The following is a 20964-nucleotide window of genomic DNA, read 5'->3' as shown; positions in this document are numbered from 1 at the left end:
AGCTGCAGTAAGAAAAGCTTTATAAATACATTTGATTGAATTTGATTGGTAGGCCTGATCACCGACAACGATGAGATGGCTTAGAGGGAGGAGGTCAGAGACCTGGCAGTGTGGTGCCAGTACAACAACCTCTCCTTCAATGTGAGCAAGATAAAGGAGCTGATCATGGACTACAGGAAAAGGCGAACCGAACAGGCCCCCATTAACATCGACGGGGCTGTAGTGGAGCGGGTCGAGAGATTCAAGTTCCTTGGTGTCACCAATGAACTATCATGGTCCAAACACACCAAGACAGCCGTGAAGAGGACACGACAACACCTTTTCCCCTTCAGGAGGCTGAAAAGAATTGCCATGGGTCCCCAGAACCTCAAAACGTTCTACAGCTGCACCATTGAAAGCATCCTGACCGTTTGCATCGCCGCCTGGTATGGCAACTGCTCGGCATCTGACCGTAAGGGTAGTGCATACGGCCTGGCAGTGTGGTGTTGTGTTCGGCGCATGTGACAAATAAAGTTTGATTTGATTTGAAGGGGTTGAATCTCACATGAGCCCCCCCCCCCCTTTGAAATGTGGATGTACATGTAGTCTATTGGGTTGAAAAGGGAAGTAGCCAACAGCTTGAAAATGTATAAAAAGGAATTTCTGCCTTGCACTCAAACACACTACTTTCGCCTAATATTGCAGGCTATATTACATAGACCTGTACACCTAAATGTAAGCCCACATTTTACGCATTTTCATAATCATCTGCTTAGTCACATACAGTATGTGTTATTCACTATTCACTGGAGGAGGATCCAAAGTGTACAGTAGAAATAATTTGCACTCTCAGTATCATCATACAGATGGCAGTATTGCAGTGTGAGACGGCAGTCAATGTAGGAAGACTCTTTGTCATCAGTATATACATGTAGGCCTACAATGTTTTATAGTTTGTGCATAATTATAATCATTTTAATCGAGCATCGAAGGACCGACTTCGAACAGTTTTTTCCTGAGAAACAAAGCTCGATGCGAAGTGGGCTCAAAGCCACGGATAAAACGCACTTTTAATTACGAGTGGCCGCTTTAGCAGTGGGTGCCACCTAGAAACAGTTAATAGTTAGATAAAGGTTAAATAAAAACAATTAACGGTGGACCTAATGATAACCTATATGACTCCTAGGCTTTTCGTTCAAAAAAATTACAATGTACGATAAACTTTCTTGGAAGGACCTAATTTATATTTTTCCCATAAAAGCACACGGATGTGTGTGAAACAGAAATGATATCTTTGTTAGGTTGAAGAAGTTGTGCTAGGATCATGTAATCAGTGCCGACTGGTTCTACTTGTACCACGTTATCTGATGGGACGAGATAGAATGTAGCGTTTGGTCACATCCAAGTAAATCAACCATTTTAAATGCCTGACTCATTTTGTGCGTAAGAACATGAGGTGCGTTCAGTTCGCTTGCATGTTTGCTACATTGCGGAACGACTTGTACTGAATAACACTTCCCCCAAAACTTCATTGAATAGACTTTGAGGTACGTTTACTTTGCTCCCGATTGGTGGTTGTGGCGAGGTGTGGCTTGACACAGTGAATGACGTATTTAAAAGGCGGTGACCATGCTGACATTGTTCCCCATGCCACAACCCAACCCAACCCCTCCCCGAATTTTCAACTGGTCTTTCAGTACAGCTTTCATTTCCGTTCAATTGTACGTTCCAGAATGTAAACATGTACTGAATGCAGCCCGGTTTAACTTTAAATGCGTGCTTATGTTCACATGTATGGACAAATGTTGTTTATGTTATGAATTCATCAACAACATTGTTCTACAAAACAAGGAGAGAAGGACAGCACTGACCTCATAGGCTTTTGATTGGACATCAACACCTCTCATAGGACAACAACACCCTTTGGACTGGGGGAATAGGTGTTACAGGATGTCTTCGCTACTGTCAGAACCAAACACTGACACACACGGAACACACGCACAGATGCCCACACACACACACACACTGACCAGGCGATTCCCTGATTTTCAGGAGTGAAAGTATAATTCATTTCTTCCTGGTACGGGACCTCCTATATACCTGCTATATATCAAACATTTTTATGGGCCTAAACATATAATTATATAATCCATATTAATTCAATAGCATCTCTGTGGGCCTAGTCATAACGATTTGTCATGTAACTGTTAAAATGTTTTACCTTTTATTGTGGCATAAAAGCAACCAGTCATGATGTTTTCATCTGATTTTCATTTAAACATATATTTCCCATGCCAATAAAGCCCCTTAAATTGAATTGTCAAACAATCACTTACTAGGCTACCTACATTGTCAATAGGGCAGAATTGATGTGTCCACTGCGCGGCCGTCTAAGGCACTGCATCGCAGCGCTAGAGGTGTCACTACAGACCCGTGATCGGGAGTCCCATAGGGCAGCGTCGTCCGGGTTAGACCATCATTGTAAATAATTAATAATTTTTCTTAACTGACTTGCCTAGTTAAATAAATGTTAAATAAAAATCTCTGCCTTGGCAAAGTATCTGTGTTCTCATCGAACCACATAGCATTTTGGAGCGAAGACTATACCACCCGTTTTCAAGTACATTACCTCCCTTTTCATGCCCCTGACATGTGCTAATGATAAAAAGTGGTATACTAGCCTACAGTCTTCTTGACATTTTGCTTTAATTATTGTGATAGGCTCATGTTTTTGCTGGTACCCTTACTATTTATTTTGCCGGGACGCCATGCCGGACCATACATCCTTTTACTTTGACCACCGTTGATTTTATTTATCCATGGGAAATTCTTTATTCTGGCACTAGCCCCGTCCCGTACCGACCCTACACCACGTCAGACTGAACGTGACTTTCCTATTTGTCGATATTTCTCTGTCCTCATCATGCACCGTTGCCAAACAAAAAAGCCACGTTGACGAACTGGACTGAAGTCTACTGCTGCTGTTTTTCCCAGAGAAATACATCTAAACGAGCGTTTTTCACTCCTCCGAAATATATAAATTAGATTACAGATGTCTTCGCCTCCAAAGGAAAAAATCGAGACCAAAGGAGGACACCTCCCGGCTGGTATTAAACCTTATGTTGCTTTTTACAGAACAAACATCGCTTTTGTTTTCATGATTCAACTGACATTGTATCACTGCATACGCATTAGGCCTATGTCAATAATTGTGTTGGGCAACGTTAGTTAGATACTCCACTCAAGTTGCTAGACTAACATGTATGTGCTGTTGAACGACATCTGAAAGCTTACGAAATATTTGTTTTGTTGCCTGTCGCTAAGTCTGATTTACCGAATAACGCACTACGCCTGTACATTGAGATCTAACGTTGAACATGTTGCCAATGTTTTATTGACGGAGCGCCATCAAACCTAGGCCTGTATCTTCTATTGTGGCCTAGGTTTGACATGACAATTCCATAAGGAGTTGGCAAGAGAGCAGAAACAGACTGGCTTCCAGGCTATGTAGCTAAAGTCTATGTGGGGGATCTGATAACAGTCCTAAGGAGTAGCCTACGTGGACATAGAAAGTAGGGCACATAGCCATAACTGACTAAAGATTACAAGTAGCTACTAACTAATGTTGCTAGGACTGTCAGGTGGTGAAAAGACATGATCTCATTAGCAGGATATGCCATGTCTTAAAATACTCTAAGGGTGTTTTCATACTATTTTTGTTAGTATAGTAGGGTTCGCTTATTTCTTTGTCCAATGTGAACACTCCAAAGGAACTCAGACCCCTCAAGAGTCCCGGAAGCGAAACGAACTGAGACCGAGAGGGGGTCTGAGTTTGGTTCACTTCAAATCCTCAGTCTGGTTTCCTTTTTTTAGGGCAATGTGAACACAAAGCTCCCCAGGTCCGTTTGTCATTATTCCCGCACCACACACTAGTCTACTGCAACACCTTTTCCCCTGCCATAACCCCTCACATTGGTGCCACAATTCAGAGAAGATTGTGTGGATTTGCAACAACAAAAAAACGTGTGCTGTTTTGGGATATTGATTAGCAATTGTCAAGGATGCACATAAATGCCAAAATATGAGTTTTTAGTTCAGGTTATTTGTTTACAGTATGTGATCTATAGGCTAAGAGAGCTTCATAAGATGTTTATTGATTGTGGGGTTTGAATAGTGTGAAGACAACAGGGTACAAAATCAATTGTAGCTTTTACAACTTTCAATTACAGAATTATTTAATCTGCAGTTATTCTTTTGCTATTTATTCTGTTACTATTAACATGTCAATATTATTGGTATCTTCTGATTACGATGATTGTCATCTTTTAACTAAATGCAATTTTTTTGCTTCCAAAATGTAAGTAGACATATAGCTTTCTGATCAGATGGAATTACTTTTCCTGCACATTGTAAAAACCCAGACTGCATTGAGTGAATGTTGGAAAAAGATCTTGGTTCCTTTCTAAACATAGCAATGTGAATGCAATGAGGACTCAAACCACAAAATAGTTGGTTGTGAACTGGCAGAAGAGTTGAGTCCTCATTCAAAGGCAAGGGCAATGTGAAGGCGAAGAGAACAGAGTTCTTTAGTGTTTTTTTACCCCAGAGTTCACTTTAATGAGGACTGAGATCGGTTATTTTAAAGAGGATTATATGTGAATACACTAAGTATTGTTTTTGACCAAGTGCACATGCACCAAATCTGCAGGTGGGCCTGTAGCCTTTTAGGTTATCTGATTATCTGACTGTCTGTGGGTAATTGTACGGCTTTGGCGAAGGGAATTCTTTGTTGCGCCTCAGCCTTTTGTCCACACTACCCTAATGTAGCCTTTCCCAAACCCGGTGCTGGGGAACTGCATATTTCGTTTTTTGCCCTAGCACCAGACAGCTGATGAAAATAATGAAAGTTTGATGAGTTGATTATTTGAATCAGCTGTGTTGTGCTAGGGCAACAAAAACAAAATGTGCAGCCTTTGGGGTCCCCAGGACCGAGTTTGGGAAACACTGCCTAATGTGTGTCGGTGTTTGTTAATGTATAACAGTGATAAAGACGTGTGTTGATGTGAATTCATTGTGTGTGACAGTGAAGGCAGGGGGGATGAGGATAGTGCAGAAGCACCAGGGAGCAGCTCCACCTGAGCCGCCTCCTGACAAGGACGACGACGACGACGAGGAGTTTGTGGAGGAGCCTAGGTAACACACACACACACACACACACACACACACACACACACACACACACACACCTAGTCCAAGTTGAAGTGAAATTAATTATTTTTTTCAAAAAGTAAAAGAAACTGAAAAGTGGAGTGTGCATATGTATTCACCCCTTTTGCTATGAAGCCCCTAAATAAGACCTGGTGCAACCAATTACCTTCAGAAGTCACATCATTTGTTAAATAAAGTCCACCTGTGTGCAATCTAAGTGTCACATGATCTCAGTGTATATATACACACACACACACACACACACACACACACACCCCTGTTCTGAAAGGCCCCAGAGTCTGCAACACCACTAAGCAAGGGGCACCATGAAGACCAAGGAGCTCTCCAAACAGGTTAGGGACAACGTTGTGGAGAAGTACAGATCAGGGTTGGGTTCTAAAAAATATCTGAGACTTTGAACATCCCACAGAGCACCATTAAATCCGTTATTAAAAAATGGCAAGAATATGGCACTACAACAAACCTGCCAAGAGAGGGCCGCCCACCAAAACTCACGGACCAGGCAAGGAGGGCATTAATAATGGAGGCAACAAAGAGACCAACGATAACCCTGAAGGAGCTGCAAAGCTCCACAGCTTAGGACCACTTTAAGCCGTACACTCTACAGAGCTGGGCTTTACAGAAGAGTGGCCAGAAAAAATCCATTGCTTAAAGAAAAAATAAGCAAACACGTTTGGTGTTCGCCAAAAGGCATGTGGGAGATTCCCCAAACATATGGAAGAAGGTAATCTGGTCAGATGAGACTAAAATTGATATTTTTGGCCATCAAGGAAAATGCTATGTCTGGCAAAAACCCAACACCTCTCATCACCCCGTGAAAACCATCCTCACAGTGAAGCATGGTGGTGGCAGCAGCATGCTGTGGTGATGTTTTTCATCGGCAGCTGAGAAACTGGTCAGAGTTGAAGAAATGATGGATTGCGCTAAGTACAGGGAAATTGTTGAGGGAAACCTGTTTGTCTTCCAGAGTTTTGAGACTGGGACCGAGGTTCACCTTCCAGCAGGACAATGGCCCTAAGAATACTGCTAAAGCAACACTTGAGTGGTTTAAGGGGATACATTTAAATGTCTTGGAATGACCTTGTCAAAGCCCAGACCTCAATCCAATTGACAATCTGTGGTATGACTTAATGATTGCTGTACACCAGCGGAACCCATCCAACTTGAAGGAGCGGTTTTGCCTTGAAGAATGGGCAAAAACCTCAGTGGCTAGATGTGCCAAGCTCATAGAAACATACCCCAAAAGACTTGCAGCTGTAATTGCTGCAAAAGGTGGCTCGACAAAGTATTGGCTTTGGGGGGGGTGAATAGTTATGCACGCTCATACAGTTGAAGTCAGAAGTTTACATACACCTTTAGCCAAATACATTTAAACTCAGTTTTTCACAATTCCTGACATTTAATCCCAGTGAAAATTCCCAGTTTTAGGTCAATTAGGATCACCACTTTATTTTAAGAATGTGAAATGTCAGAATAATAGTAGAGTGATTTTATTTCAGCTTTTATTTCTTTCATCACATTCCCAGTGGGTCAGAAGTTTACATACACTCAATTTGTATTTGGTAGCATTGCCTTTAAATTGTTTAACTTGGGTCAAACGTTTTGGGTAGCCTTCCATAAGCTTCCCACAATAAGTTGGGTGAATTTTGGCCCATTCCTCTTCACAGAGCTGGTGTAAATGAGTCAGGTTTGTAGGCCTCCTTGCTCGCACATGCTTTTTCAGTTCTGCCCACAAATTTTCTATAGGATGAGGTCAGGGCTTTGTGATGGCCACTCCAATACCTTGACTTTGTTGGCCTTAAGCCATTTTGCCAGAACTTTGGAAGTATGCTTGGGGTCATTGTCCATTTGGAAGACCCATTTGCGACCAAGCTCTAACTTCCTGACTGATGTCTTGATTTTGCTTCAATATATCCACATAATTTCCCTGCCTCATGATGCCATCTATTTTGTGAAGTGCACCACTCCCTCCTGCAGCAAAGCACCCCCACAACACGATGCTGTCACCCCGTGCTTCACGGTTGGGATGGTGTTCTTCGACTTGCAAGCCTCCCCCTTTTTCCTCCAAACATAACGATGGTCATTATGGCCAAACAGTTTTGTTTCATCAGACCAGAGGACATTTCTCCAAAAAATACTGTCTTTGTCCCCATGTACAGTTGCAAACTTGGGGCAGTGGCTTCTTCCTTGCTGAGTGGCCTTTCAGGTTGTGTTGATATAGGACTCGTTTTACTGTGGATATAGATACTTTTGTACCTGTTTCCTCCAGCATCTTCACAAGGTCCTTTGCTGTTGTTCTGGGATTGATTTGCACTTTTCGCACCACAGTACGTTCATCTCTAGGAGACAGAATGCGTCTCCTTCCTAAGTGGTATGACGGCTGCGTGGTCCCATGGTGTTTATACTTGCGTATTATTGTTTGTACAGATGAACCTGGTACCTTCAGGCGTTTGGGAAATGCTCCCAAGGATGAACCAGACTTGTGGAAGTCTACAATTTTATTTCTGTTGTTTTGGCTGATTTCTTTTGATTTTCCCATGATGTCAAGCAAAGAGGCACTGAGTTTGAAGGTAGGCCTTGAAATATATCCAAAGGTACACCTCCAATTGACTCAAATGATGTCAGTTAGCCTATCAGAAGCTTCTATAGCCATGACCTCATTTTCAGGAATTTTCCAAGCTGTTTAAAGGCACAGTCAACTTAGTGTATGTAATCTTCTGACCCACTGGAATTGTGATACAGTGAAATAATCTGTCTGTAAACAATTGTTGGAAATATTACTTGTGTCATGCACAAAGTAGATGTCCTAACCGACTTGCCAAAACTATAGTTTGTTAACAAGAAATTTGTGGAGTGATTGAAAAACAAGTTTTATTGACTCCAACCTAAGTGTATGTAAACTTCCAACTTCAACTGTTCACATACATACATACATGCATACATACATACATAGTCCTTGTACCGAATAATGTGTTACATTTGTAGAACTGGTAAGAACATTCCACAAACTTGAACTCACCGAATAACCTATGATGGCCGGTATCTGTGCTAGAAGAGGAAACGACCAGTTCTGATGCTTTAATATCTGTTTATTTTCATCCCTTCACATTGTCAACCTGAGGTCCACCTTGTTTTTATTTGAACTTGTCATTATGGCCAATTTTTTTTTTTTTGTGTTTTTTGTAATTTTTTACATGTTTTTGAGGCTACATTCATCTGTTGTATATGTTTGAGGCTGTAATTTGGTGGATAAATGCGTGGTGCATTATGCTCACCCACTAAGTTATGCTCTGGGTCTCGACTGTTGAGCAATGTCTGTTTATCCGGTATAAATATTTACACCACAATGTGTGTGTTGCGTTTACTGCTGAGTGTACTCTCCAAAACCTGTTGAGCAACACGTTGGACGTTTATACAAAACTCTCAAACTCAGCTGTGACTCTCGCTCCTCTCTTTGGCCGGTCCTTGGGAGCGAGCAGGAATTGTGGCATGGACGAAGGGAAAGTAAAGAGAGCAAAAGAGGTTTAAAGTATTGGCTTACCCTATGCCCCAGCCTAAAGAGGGAGGTTGCCATAACAGCTCCTGCCCCGGGTCCTCTGGAAAGATCAGAGGCGGCAGTGAAAGTATGCTGTAGAAATCCTCTCTGATGCGGTCAGCTTGGCTCTTACCCTGGCTCTGGCTTTCCTTCAGTCGCTCATTAAAGACCAAGGTTGTGTGTGTCCTGCGTGCATGCCTGTGTCCACTCTGTTGAGAGCAGGTGGATGCTGTGTAGCAGCCAGTGGAGCGAGGTCACCATGGGAACGTCTGTCACATACAATTTATACCTAGATGGAGAGATGGGAGGAAAGGGAGAGAAGTTTACAGTGAAGGCAACAGAGCATCGCCATAAGCACATCCTGTACACAGCCTGAGGGGCGGAACCAACCCTAACTCTAAAGATCTTTTTATTCTCTTGCTCTCCCCCACTCTATTTCTCTCTTTATCCCTCTCTCTCCCTCTAGCATTTCGCTACACCCGCAATAACATCTGCTAAACACGTGTATATGATAAATAAAATGTTATCTTTCTCTTTATCCCCTCTCTTTCTTTCTCTCTCTCTCTCTCTCTCTCTCTCCCTCTCTTTTTGTTTCTCTCTCTTTCCCCTCATCTTGTCTATCTGGTGTAGCTGCACTCCAGATCAGTGGCGCTTCTAGACCATTTCAGCGGGGGGGCCAAGCTGGGGCCAGTTGTACTGTTACAGGGGCCAGTTACATTAGACGTTGTTGTCATAGCGTTTTCTTCACTACATTGCAGGCATTAGCAGGCAAAAGACCATGTTCATAATCATCATCGTTGCCACTGTCTAATAACGGATGTAAAAAAAATAATGATAGTAAAAATTATTTCATACTCCACATTTAGGGGGGCCACAAGGGGGTCCAAAATTGTTGTCACAGGGGCACTGACCCCCCCCCCCCCCCCCCCTCAGAACCGCTAGTGCTCCAGATGACTGACTGACTGCGCCTCAATCCTCTAATCTCAGACTAACTTGTTTTGTCAATTTGATTAAATTGCTCTCATACAAGTGTAGTTAGATTGTAATAACATGTTGACATTACTTGAAGATAATGTTTAGGCTACTTTAAGTGAAGTACTCCAATACAGGTATACTGCAGCGAAGTGGGCCTGTGTCTGTCAGTCATTAACGTCTTGACAAGGCCGCTGGGGTTGTACCAAGGACGCTAGCGACAATATGTAGGGTACCTTAATTGTGTCTGCTACGTTAAGTCTCTCTGCTGCCCTGCCCAAACCTCCAGAGGTAGACGCTGAGGACAGCTTTTCACCTCCGGTAATGGTTCTGCTGTTACACCAAACAGGACTCGTTTCTCATGTCAAGGTCCATTTCCATCTCGGGATCTCTCTCTCTCTCCCCTCCCCTCATCAACCCCCCCCCCCCCCCGTCCTTCTTTCCTCCCTCTCCCCTGCTGTGTGAGTTGCAGTGTAGAACCAGTCCAGTATTAATGGTACTCATTTAGCAGGGTGGCAGGCAGGTCCACAGCATCACAGTACTGTGAATGAGCTCACGGCGGTCTCTTTCTCTTGCCGTCTCTGTGTATGTTTGTTCAATTGGATCAAACAGAAGCACTTTCTGTTCCTGTCTTTTATAACCCCCTGAAAGAGAAACTCCAGAGTTGATGGTCAGCGTTTCTGACATCGACACTGGCATACATTCATTAGGCATTTCATCTCAACAAAATGTGATCATGTCTCGTCAAAGAATTGACATTGAGGTAGGAGTCTGTGTTTAACCCCTCTTTCTGTCTCTAGCCCACCAAAGCCCACTGTGGTCGTGTCAGGAGTGGTTACAAAGGTAAGACCTGTGTGTGTGTGTGTGTGTGTGTGTGTGTGTGTGTGTGTATGACCCAACCAGATGTCCTTGACAGGGTCAGATAGGGCAAGACGGCTCCTAGCATCGTGTTAGCACTGAACACAGATTGTTGGGGAGAGATACCAGATATCACCTCGGACTGGATTCTTCACCAACGCACACACACACTAAGCTTAACCTACCGCTTAGCCTACCCCGACCCCTAGGATATTGCCATTTACCCCCACCCTTTCCACTCACACACCATGCTTACCCCCATCTAAGCTCACCCCTCTGGGGTCTGTACTTAGCTCGCTATCTGTACATCTAGGCTTGCCTTTTTATTCTCTATTTGTCTGTGCTGCCATACCTGCAGGCTGCGACAGCATTAAATATAGCCTGACGAACCAGGGGGTAGCTGCAGAGATTAGATTCTCCCACTGAGATGACCTTAGTGAGGGCTGCTACATCTCCCTGATTAAGGCTAGCCTTACTGCCTCGGATCTATATTTGTTGAGGTTTGGTAAACTAAACTAAATTCCACTCAGTTATATTGCCTTCCTACGGAGAGAGAAGAGATGTCTCTCTGTACACACTGTACATCTCTCTCCACCTCTCATTCCATCTCTCTCAAACAAACAAATACATTTCTCTATAGCATACACATTCTCAATCTCTCTCCCTCACACAGATACACACCCCATCCCTTCCTTTCTCTCTCCCTCACACTGATACACACCCCATCCCTTCCTTTCTCTCTCCCTCACACTGATACACACCCCATCCCTTCCTTTCTCTCTCCCTCACACTGATACACACCCCCATCCCTTCCTTTCTCTCTCCCTCACACTGATACACACCCCCATCCCTTCCTTTCTCTCTCCCTCACACTGATACACACCCCCATCCCTTTCTCTCTCTTATTTTTTTATATATATATATATATATATCTACCTCATACATTTCCATCCTACTTTGACTTTATTCCACTGTGTGTGAGTGCTTGCGCTTGCATTCCTGTCCGTATGTCAATAAGTTTATATAGATGATGTAACCTTCCATCTGGTCTCCCTACTGCACCATAATATCAATCCATCCATGCATTTATTTATTTCTGTTTACATACAAACCAAAACATCATTGACTAATTTCCAGGAAAATACACAACATAGATTTCCTTATAGAGATTAGGCTGTATGCTAGTGACCTAGAGAACTGATACAGGAGTTTTGTTGTACCAGCTCCAGTGGACTGTATAAAGGGGTCTGAGTGGTGTCATGCCCAGATTCAGGCCTCCTAAGCTGGATAATGATGTCTGCCACACCCCTGGCTCCCTGGATCGTAGGCCTTTCAGATCTATAGGAATTATGGTCTTAAACTAAAACATTCACAAATATACACTGCACAACATTAGATCGCATGCATGCACAGACAGACAGACATGATATATAAAAGTGTGTGGTGTGTGTATTCTCTATACTGCTGTGTTAGCATTTCCTAGAGACATGAAGCTGGTGAGACATTCACAGCCAGCACAACTCTCTTATCTATCAGACTCCGATATTATGACTACACCGCTGTTACACACTACAGTACTCTTCTGGAACGCTACACAATTCTCCTGGGGAAGAGCGGGAAAAGAGAGTGAGCGGGAGATTATGAAGAGCTAGGGGCAGTTTACTTTTATATGAGCTATACTTTCATCCTCTGTAGGTTGAATCTGACACTCACCCTATGGTATTAATGGACTTGTGTACTATCCCTTATTATGGCCATGTCTTCTCTTTTTATTGAACCTTTATTTAAACCAGGCAAGTCAGTAATGAACAAATTCTTATTTACAATGACGGCCTACTTCCAAACCCTAACCCCGGACGACACTGGGCCAATTGTGCGCCGCCCTATCTGAGAGAGAAGACTGCCAATCAAGTTTTTTTAGTCTTAACTATAGCACTACATAGCCTAAGAATGCCTACAATGTGAAGCAATGCAGTGGAGTGTAAAAAGTAAATGCGCTTGATTTTCATGGGATGTGGCATTGTGGTATTGAAGGGGGGATGTGTATTTGTGGGCTGGGTTCTTGGAACTTCAGATCGAGGGTTTAGATAGACACTCCTGGGTAAATCCATTTGAATTCGATCACTTTTTTACAGCAATCCCTTTTGATTTGAACCACTTTCCATACGTCTGCCCATGGAAGAAGTAGTCAGAAAGCTCAAAGTTAACACGTTTTGCATACCCCACCCTAACATGAGACATCCATGTCTTCATCACTGGAAAAGGTTCAGTTTGATTATAATTTTAAAGTATACAAACAGAGTTATCAAACTATTTAATCATTTCTTGAAATAAATGTTTAAAAAAGAAGTACACTACCGGTCAAGTTTTAGAACAACTACTCATTCAATGGTTTTTCTTTTATTTTTACTATTTCCTACATTGTAGAATAATAGTGAAGACATCAAAACTATGAAATAACACATATGGAATCATGTAGTAACAAAAAAGGTGTTAAACAAATCAACATACATTTGAAGTCGGAAGTTTACATACACCTTAGCCAAATACATTTAAACTCAGTTTTTCACAATTTCTGACATTTAACCCTGTCTTTTAGGTCAGTTAGGATCACCACTTTATTTTAAGAATGTGAAATGTCAGAATAATAGTAGAGAGAGAGCTGAAATAAATCATTTCTTTCATCACATTCCCAGTGGGAATACACTCAATTAGTATTTGGTAGCATTGCCTTTTAAATTGTTTAACTTGGGTCAAACGTTTTGGGTAGCCTTCCACAAGCTTCCCACAATAATTTGGGTGAATTTTGGCCCATTTCTCCTGACAGAGCTGGTGTAACTGAGTCAGGTTTGTAGGCCTCCTTGCTCACACACGCTTTTTCAGTTCTGCCCACAAATGTTCTATAGGATTGAGGTCAGGGCTTTGTGATGGCCACTCCAATACCTTGACTTTGTTGTCCTTAAGCCATTTTGCCAGAACTTTGGAAGTATGCTTGGGGTCATTGTCCATTTGGAAGACTCATTTGCGACCAAGCTTTAACTTCCTGACTGATGTCTTGATGTTGCTTCAATGTATCCACATAATTTCCCTGCCTCATGATGCCATCTATTTGTGAAGTGCACCAGTCCCTCCTGCAGCAAAGCACCCCCACGACATGATGCTGCCACCCCCGTGCTTCACGGTTGGGATGGTGTTCTTCGGCTTGCAAGCCTCTCCCTTTTTCCTCCAAACATAACGATTGTCATTATGGCCAAACAGTTCTATTTTTGTTTCATCAGACCAGAGGACATTTCTCCAAAAACTACAATCTTTGTCCCCATGTGCAGTTGCAAACTGTAGTCTGACCCACTGGAATTGTGATACAGTGAAATAATCTGTCTGTAAACAATTGTTGGAAAAATTACTTGTGTCATGCACAAAGTAGATGTCCTAACCGACTTGCCAAAACTATAGTTTGTTAAAAAGAAATTTGTGGAGTGGTTGAAAAACTAGTTTTAATGACTCCAACCTAAGTGTATGTAAACTTCTGACTTCAACTGTATATTTGAGAGTCTTCAATAAGCCACCCTTTGCCTTGATGACAGCTTTGCACACTCTTGGCATTCTCTCAACCATCTTCACCCGGAATGCTTTTCCAACAGTCTTGAAAGAGTTCCCAGTTATGTTGAGCACTTGTTGGCTGCTTTTCCTTCGCTCTGCGGTTTGACTCATCCCAAACCATCTCAATTTGGTTGAGGTCGGGGGATTGTGGAGGCCAGGTCATCTGATGCAGCACTCCATCACTCTCCTTGGTAAAATAGCCCTTACATAGCCTGGCGGTATGTTGGGTCATTGTTCTGTCGAAAACAAATGATAGTCCCACTAAGCCCTAACCAGATGGGATGGCGTATCGACTCCAGACCAAAGGACAAATTTCCCACCGGTCAAATGTCTATTGCTTGTGTTTCTTTGCCCAAGCAAGTCTCTTGTTCTTATTGGTGTCCATTAGTAGTAGTTTCTTTGCAGAAATTTGACAATGATTGGCCTGATTCAGTCTTCTGAACAGTTGATGTTGAGATGTGTCTGTTATTTGAATTCTGTGAAACATTTATTTGGGCTGCAATTTCTGAGGCTGGTAACTCTAATGAACTTATCCTCTGCAGCAGAGGTAACTCTGGGTCTTCCATTCCTGTGGCGGTCCTCATGAGAGCCAAGTTCATCATAGTGCTTGATGGTTTTTGCGACTGCAGTTGAAGAAACTTTCAAAGTTGTCAATGTTCCGTATTGACCTTCATGTCTTGAAGTAATGATGGACTGTCATTTCTCTTTGCTTATTTGAGCTGTTCTTGCCATAATATGGACTTGGTCTTTTACCAAATAGGGCTATCTTCTGTATACCCCCCCCCACCTTGTCACAACACTACTGATTGACTCAAACGCATTAAGAAGGAAAGAAATTCCACCAATTAACTTTTAACAAGGCACACCTGTTAATTGAAATGCATTCCAGTTAACATGAAGCTGTTTGAGAGAATGCCAAGAGCGTGCTAAGCTGTCAAGGCAAAGGGTGGCTATTTGAAGAATCTCAAATATTAAATATATTTTTATAACACTTTTTTGGTTACTACATGATTTCATAGTTTTGTCTTCATTATTATTCTACAATGTAGAAAATAGTAAAAATAAAGAAACCATTTGTATACACACACACACACACACACAGCATCCCTGTGGTAATTAATCAGAGAGCCAGAATATTTAGAACAGACTGGGGTCAAACGATTCTGCACACCAGGAAAGAAAGTACGTAAACATACAAGTGATACACCACACACTGGTGCTGCTGGATGCTTGGAGGAGCACTAAGGCCAGTGGTATGTATTGAAGCTATAGGGCTCTAACTAAAAGGCCTATAGTCTGAGGGCTGATCAGCTTGAGGAAAATATGTAGGTATGTATGTGTGTACTGTAACACACCTGTACTAAGTGGATGTGTGTGGTTGTGTTCTCAGGGTGATAAGGACTTCACCCCGGCGGCAGCCCAGGTAGCGCACCAGAAGCCCCAGCCGTCTGTCACCAAGATGCCCCAGAACCAGCACCTCACCCAGCAAATCCACCAGCCCCGCAAGTGAGGCTACCGCCAAGCTTACCTTCCCTCCGCTAACTCTGCAACAGTTGGCCCCACAAGGCGCCAGCAATCTTCCCAGACACAGCTCTACGGTCAGTTTTGTGTTTACCCCCCTCCAATGGTTAAGTAAGGATTTGAGGAGGCGAAACTGATCCTAAATCTGTGACTAAGGGCAAGCCAATGCAACGAATCATCAATGAACCACATCAGCCAACCTATCACAGCAGCCTACCGACCAACCCAACAACCACAAACCAATCAAAGAACTGGACAACCAATCAATTAAGCATGCAACCAATTACCATAAGTGCTCAGGTTACCAGGGAATCCTCTGTTAAGCATTCCATGTGATCCCACTCTCCTCATACTTTGGTTATTATACTGAACAGAAATATAAACGCAACAATTTCAAAGATTTTACTGAGTTACAGTTCATGAACTCAGCAAAAAAAGAAATGTCCTTGCACTGTCAACTGCATTTATTTTCAGCAAACATAACATGTGTAAATATTTGTATGAACGTAACAAGATTCAACAACTGAGACATAAACTGAACAAGGTCCACAGACATGTGACTAACATAAATCAAAAGTAACAGTCAGTATCTGGTGTGGCCACCAGCTGCATTGAGTACTGCAGTGCATCTCCTCCTCATGGACTGCACCAGATTTGCCAGTTCTTGCTGTGAGATGTTACCTTACTCTTCCACGAAGGCAACTGCAAGTTCCCGGACATTTCTGGGGGGAATGGCCCTAGCCCTCACCCTCCGATCCAACAGGTCCCAGATGTGCTCAATGGGATTGAGATCCGGGCTCTTCGCTGGCCATGGCAGAACACTGACATTCCTGTCTTGCAGGAAATCACGCACAGAAAGAGCAGTATGGCTGGTGGCATTGTCATGCTGGAGGGTCATGTCAAGGTGAGCCTTCAGGAAGGGTACCACATGAGGGAGGAGGATGTCTTCCCTGTAACGCACAGCATTGAGATTTCCTGCAATGACAACAAGCTCAGTCCGATGATGCTGTGACACACCGCCCCAGACCATGACAGACCCTCCACCTCCAAATCGAACCCGCTCCAGAGTACAGGCCTCGGTGTAACGCTCATTCCTTCGACGATAAATGCGAATCCGACCATCACCGCTGGTGAGACAAAACCGCGACTCGTTAGTGAAGAGCACTTTTTGTCAGTCCTGTCTGGTCCAGCGATGGTGGGTTTGTGCTCATAGGCAACGTTGTTTCTGGTGAGGACCTGCCTTACAACAGGCCTATAAGACCTCAGTCCAGCCTCTCTCAGCCTATTGTGTACAGTCAGCACTGATGGAGGGATTGTACGTTCCTGGTGTAACTCGGGCAGTTGTTGTTGCCATCTGGTACCTGTCCCACAGGTGTGATGTTCGGATGTACCGATCCTGTGCAGGTGTTGTTACACGTGGTCTGCCACTGCGAGGATGATCAGCTGTCCGTCCTGTCTCCCTGTAGCGCTGTCTTAGGCGTCTCACAGTACGGACATTGAAATGTATTGCACTGGCCACATCTGCAGTTCTCATGCCTCCTTGCAGCATGCCTAGGCACTTTCACGCAGATGAGCCGGGACCCTGGGCATCTTTCTTTTGGTGTTTTTCAGAGTCAGTAGAAAGGCCTCTTTTAGTGTCCTAAATTTTCATAACTCTGACCTTAATTGCCTACCAGCTGTTAGTGTCTTAACGACCGTTCCACAAGTGCATGTTCAATAATTTTTTATGGTTCATTGAACAAGCATGGGAAACAGTGTTTAAACCCCTTACAATGAAGATCTGTGAAGTTATTTGGATTTTTACGAATTATCTTTGAAAGACAGGGTCCTGAAAAAGGGACGTTTCTTTTTTTTTTTATGAGTTTATGAAGACATCAGTCAATGGAAATAAATTCATTAGGACCTAATCTATATATTTTACATGACTGGGCAGGCCCACCCACTGGGGAGCCAGGCCCAGCCAATCAGAATTAGAGTTTCCCACAAACGGGCTTTATTACAGTCAGAAATACTCCTCAGCACCCCCAAGGTAAAGAAGCCGGATGTGGAGGCCCTGGGCAGGATTGGTTACACATGGTCTGCAGTTGTGAGGACGGTTTGACAGACTGCCAAATTGTCTAAAACAACATTGAAGGCAGCTTATGGTAGAGAAATGAACATTCAATTCTCTGGCAACAGCTCTGGTGGATATTCCTGCAGTCAGCATGCCAATGTCACGCTCCCTAAAAACTAGAGACATCTGTGGCATTGTGTTGTGTGACAACTGCACATTTTAAAGTGGCCTTTTATTGTCCCCAGCACAAGGTGCACCTGTGTAATGATCAGGCTGTTTAATCAGCTTCTTGATATGCCATCCCTGTCTGGTGGCTGGATTATCTTGGTAAATGAGAAATGCTTACTAACAGGGGTGGAAACACATTTTGGCACAAAATATGAGATAAATAAGCTTTTTGTGCATATGGAACATTTCTGAGATTTTATTATTTAGCTAATGAATCATGGGACCAAAACTTTACATGTTGCGTTTTTATATTTTTGTTCAGTGTAGTTCTAAGGGAAATGTCATAGACCACACACACAATCCTCCTTCATTTCAAGTGTGGTTATTAATGTCAACACCACATTTCAGGGTTCCAGGGAAATACATTTAGGCAAGAAGGAGTCATTTCCTAAGTCTATTTAATAAAGTTTAAAATTTATATATTTCTATTTTACTCAGTTTGTTTCTTGAGTAAAGTCCGTAGTCAGTGAGTGGACTTAAGCATTAGGTGTGGTTGTCATGAATAAAGATTTAACTTTAAAATCATTGTTATGTCTTCATTGTTACTGGATGTATTATGTAATATTCTGTATTATCCTTGAACTAATGGAACTGTTGTGTATTGAGCTCTATGACCTGCATAGCTCTTTTTTATACTCTACACATACACTGCCTTCAGAAAGTATTCATACCCCTTAACTTATTCCACATTGGTGTTTTACAGCCTGAATTCAAAATGGATGAAATGGCTTTACACATATTACTCCATAATTATAACATGTCTTCAGAAATGTTTGCAAATTTATTGGAAATTAAATACAGAAATATCACATTTACTGTACATAAGTATTCACACCCCTGAGTCAATACATGTTAAATTCACATTTGGCAGCGATTACATCTGCGTCTTTCTGGGTAAATCTAAGCGCTTTGCACACCTGGATTGTACGATATTTGCACATTAGTCTTAAAAGATTATTCAAGCTCAGTCAAGTTGATTGTTGATCATTGCTAGATGGCCGTTTTCAAGTCTTGCCGTAGATTTTCAAGCCTATTTGAAGTCAAAACTGTAACTAGGCCACTCAGGAACATTTAATGTCTTGGTAAACAACTCCAGTGTCAATTTGGTCTTGTGTTTTAGCTTATTGTCCTGCTGAAAGGTGAATTTGTGTCAGTGTCTGGAAAGCATACTGAAGCAGGTTTCCTCTAGGATATTTCCTGTGCTTAGCTCTATTCTGTTTCTTTTTTTTCCCACCTAGTCCTTGCCGATGACATGATGCAGCCACCACCATGCTTGGAAATGTGAAGCGTAGTACTCAGTTATGTGTTGGATTTGCCCCAAATATAACGCTTTGTATTCAGGACATAAAGTGAATTTCTTAGCCACATTTTTTTTTGTTTTACTTTAGTGCCTTATTGCAAACAGGATGCATGTTTTGGAATATTTGTATTCTGTACAGGCTTCCTTTTCACTCTGTCATTTAGGTTAGTATTGTGGAGTAACTACAATGTTGATCCAGCCTCAGTTTTCTCGTATCACAGCCATTAAACTCTGTTTTGAAGTCACTATTGGCCTCAAGGTGAAATCCCTGAATGGTTTCCTTCCTCTCCGGCAACTGAGGAAGGACGCCTGTATCTTTGTAGTGACCGGGTGTATTGATACACCATCCAAAGTGTAATTAACTTCACCATGCTTTTTGTATTTTTACCCATCTACCAATAGAGGCATTGGAAAACCTCCCTGGTCTTTGTGGTTGAATCTGTGTTTGAAATTCACTGCTCGACTTAAGGACAGATAATTGTATGTGTGGTGTACAAATATGAGGTAGTCACTAAACACTATTATTGCACACAGTGAGTCCATGCAACTTATGTAACATGTTAAGCACATTTTTAGTTTTGAACTTATTTAGACTTGCAATAACAAAGGGGTTGAATACTTGACTCGAGACATTTCAGCTTTTCATTTTTAGTTAATTTGTAAAAAAGGTAGAACGTACTTTTGGTAATGTGGTGCATGTGGACACCTGCTCGTCGAACATCTCGTTCCAAAATCATGGGCATTAATATGGAGTTGGTCCCCCTTTGCTGCTATAACAGCCTCCACTCTTCTGGGAAAGCTTTCCACTAGATGTTGGAACATTACTGCGTGGACTTGCTTCCATTCAGCCACGAGTGTTAGTGAGGTCGGGCACTGATGTTGGGCGATTAGGCCTGGCTCACAGTCGGCGTTCCAATTCATCCCAAATGTGTTTGATGGGGTCAAATTCTTCCACACCAATTTCGACAATCCATTTCTGTATGGATCTGGTCTATGGAGATTGTTTGGCTGTGAGCACCAATTTTTACTCCTGTCAGCAATTGGTGTGGCTGAAATAGCAGAATCCACTCATTTGAAAGTGTGTCCACATACTTTTGGATATATAGTGTAATTACACTTTGATATTATGGGCAGATAGAAAAAAGACGATCTACATTTTAATACATTTTCAATTCAGGCTGTAACAACAAAATATGGAAAAAGCCAAGGGGTGTGAATACTTTCTGAAGGCACTGTACTATCTACACAACAGTATAAAACACAATCTACATATACTATCTATACAACATGGTATGAACACAAGCTACACCCCTCCCTCTCTCTCCTATCCCCTCCCACTCTCTGCCCTCCTTTACCTCAACCAGATTCCCTATACCTTTCCAGTCCTTTCACATGTCCATATGGTGCTTAGTGGCTATGGGTTGATTTTTAGGAATTGAAGGAAAAGAAGAGTAGAAAAGAGAGGTGCTTAGCGGGAACCCTTGCCTCAACCATAACCCTAACCCTACCTTCATGCCCATATCCGGGTTCAACCCTAACCCTAGCTTCCTGTCCACATCTCGGTTCAATGCTAACCCCAGCCTCCTCAACCACAACACTAACCCTAGCTTCAAGGCAACATCCCGGTTCAACCCTAACCCTCAACCACCACCCTAACGCTAGCTTCCTGTCCACATCCCGGTTCAACCC

The 20964-nt window shown here is 42.6% G+C and overlaps 1 protein-coding gene across 1 annotated transcript; it reads left to right on the top strand.

The window, feature by feature from the left end:
* The first annotated feature begins 2796 nt into the window (after positions 1–2796).
* dap (death-associated protein) lies at positions 2797–18497 on the top strand. The gene is made up of 4 exons (XM_014157180.3): positions 2797–3086; positions 5064–5172; positions 10516–10558; positions 15564–18497. The coding sequence occupies exons 1-4, from the start codon at positions 3032–3034 to the stop codon at positions 15681–15683; spliced, it is 327 nt and encodes a 108-aa protein (XP_014012655.1). The 5' UTR covers positions 2797–3031; the 3' UTR covers positions 15684–18497.
* Positions 18498–20964: the final 2467 nt, after the last annotated feature.

The sequence above is a fragment of the Salmo salar genome, chromosome 19, assembly GCF_965601325.2.
Source record: "Salmo salar chromosome 19, fSalSal1, whole genome shotgun sequence".
Classification (NCBI taxonomy): domain Eukaryota; kingdom Metazoa; phylum Chordata; class Actinopteri; order Salmoniformes; family Salmonidae; genus Salmo; species Salmo salar.
This window is presented reverse-complemented; position numbering and strand designations above follow the sequence as displayed.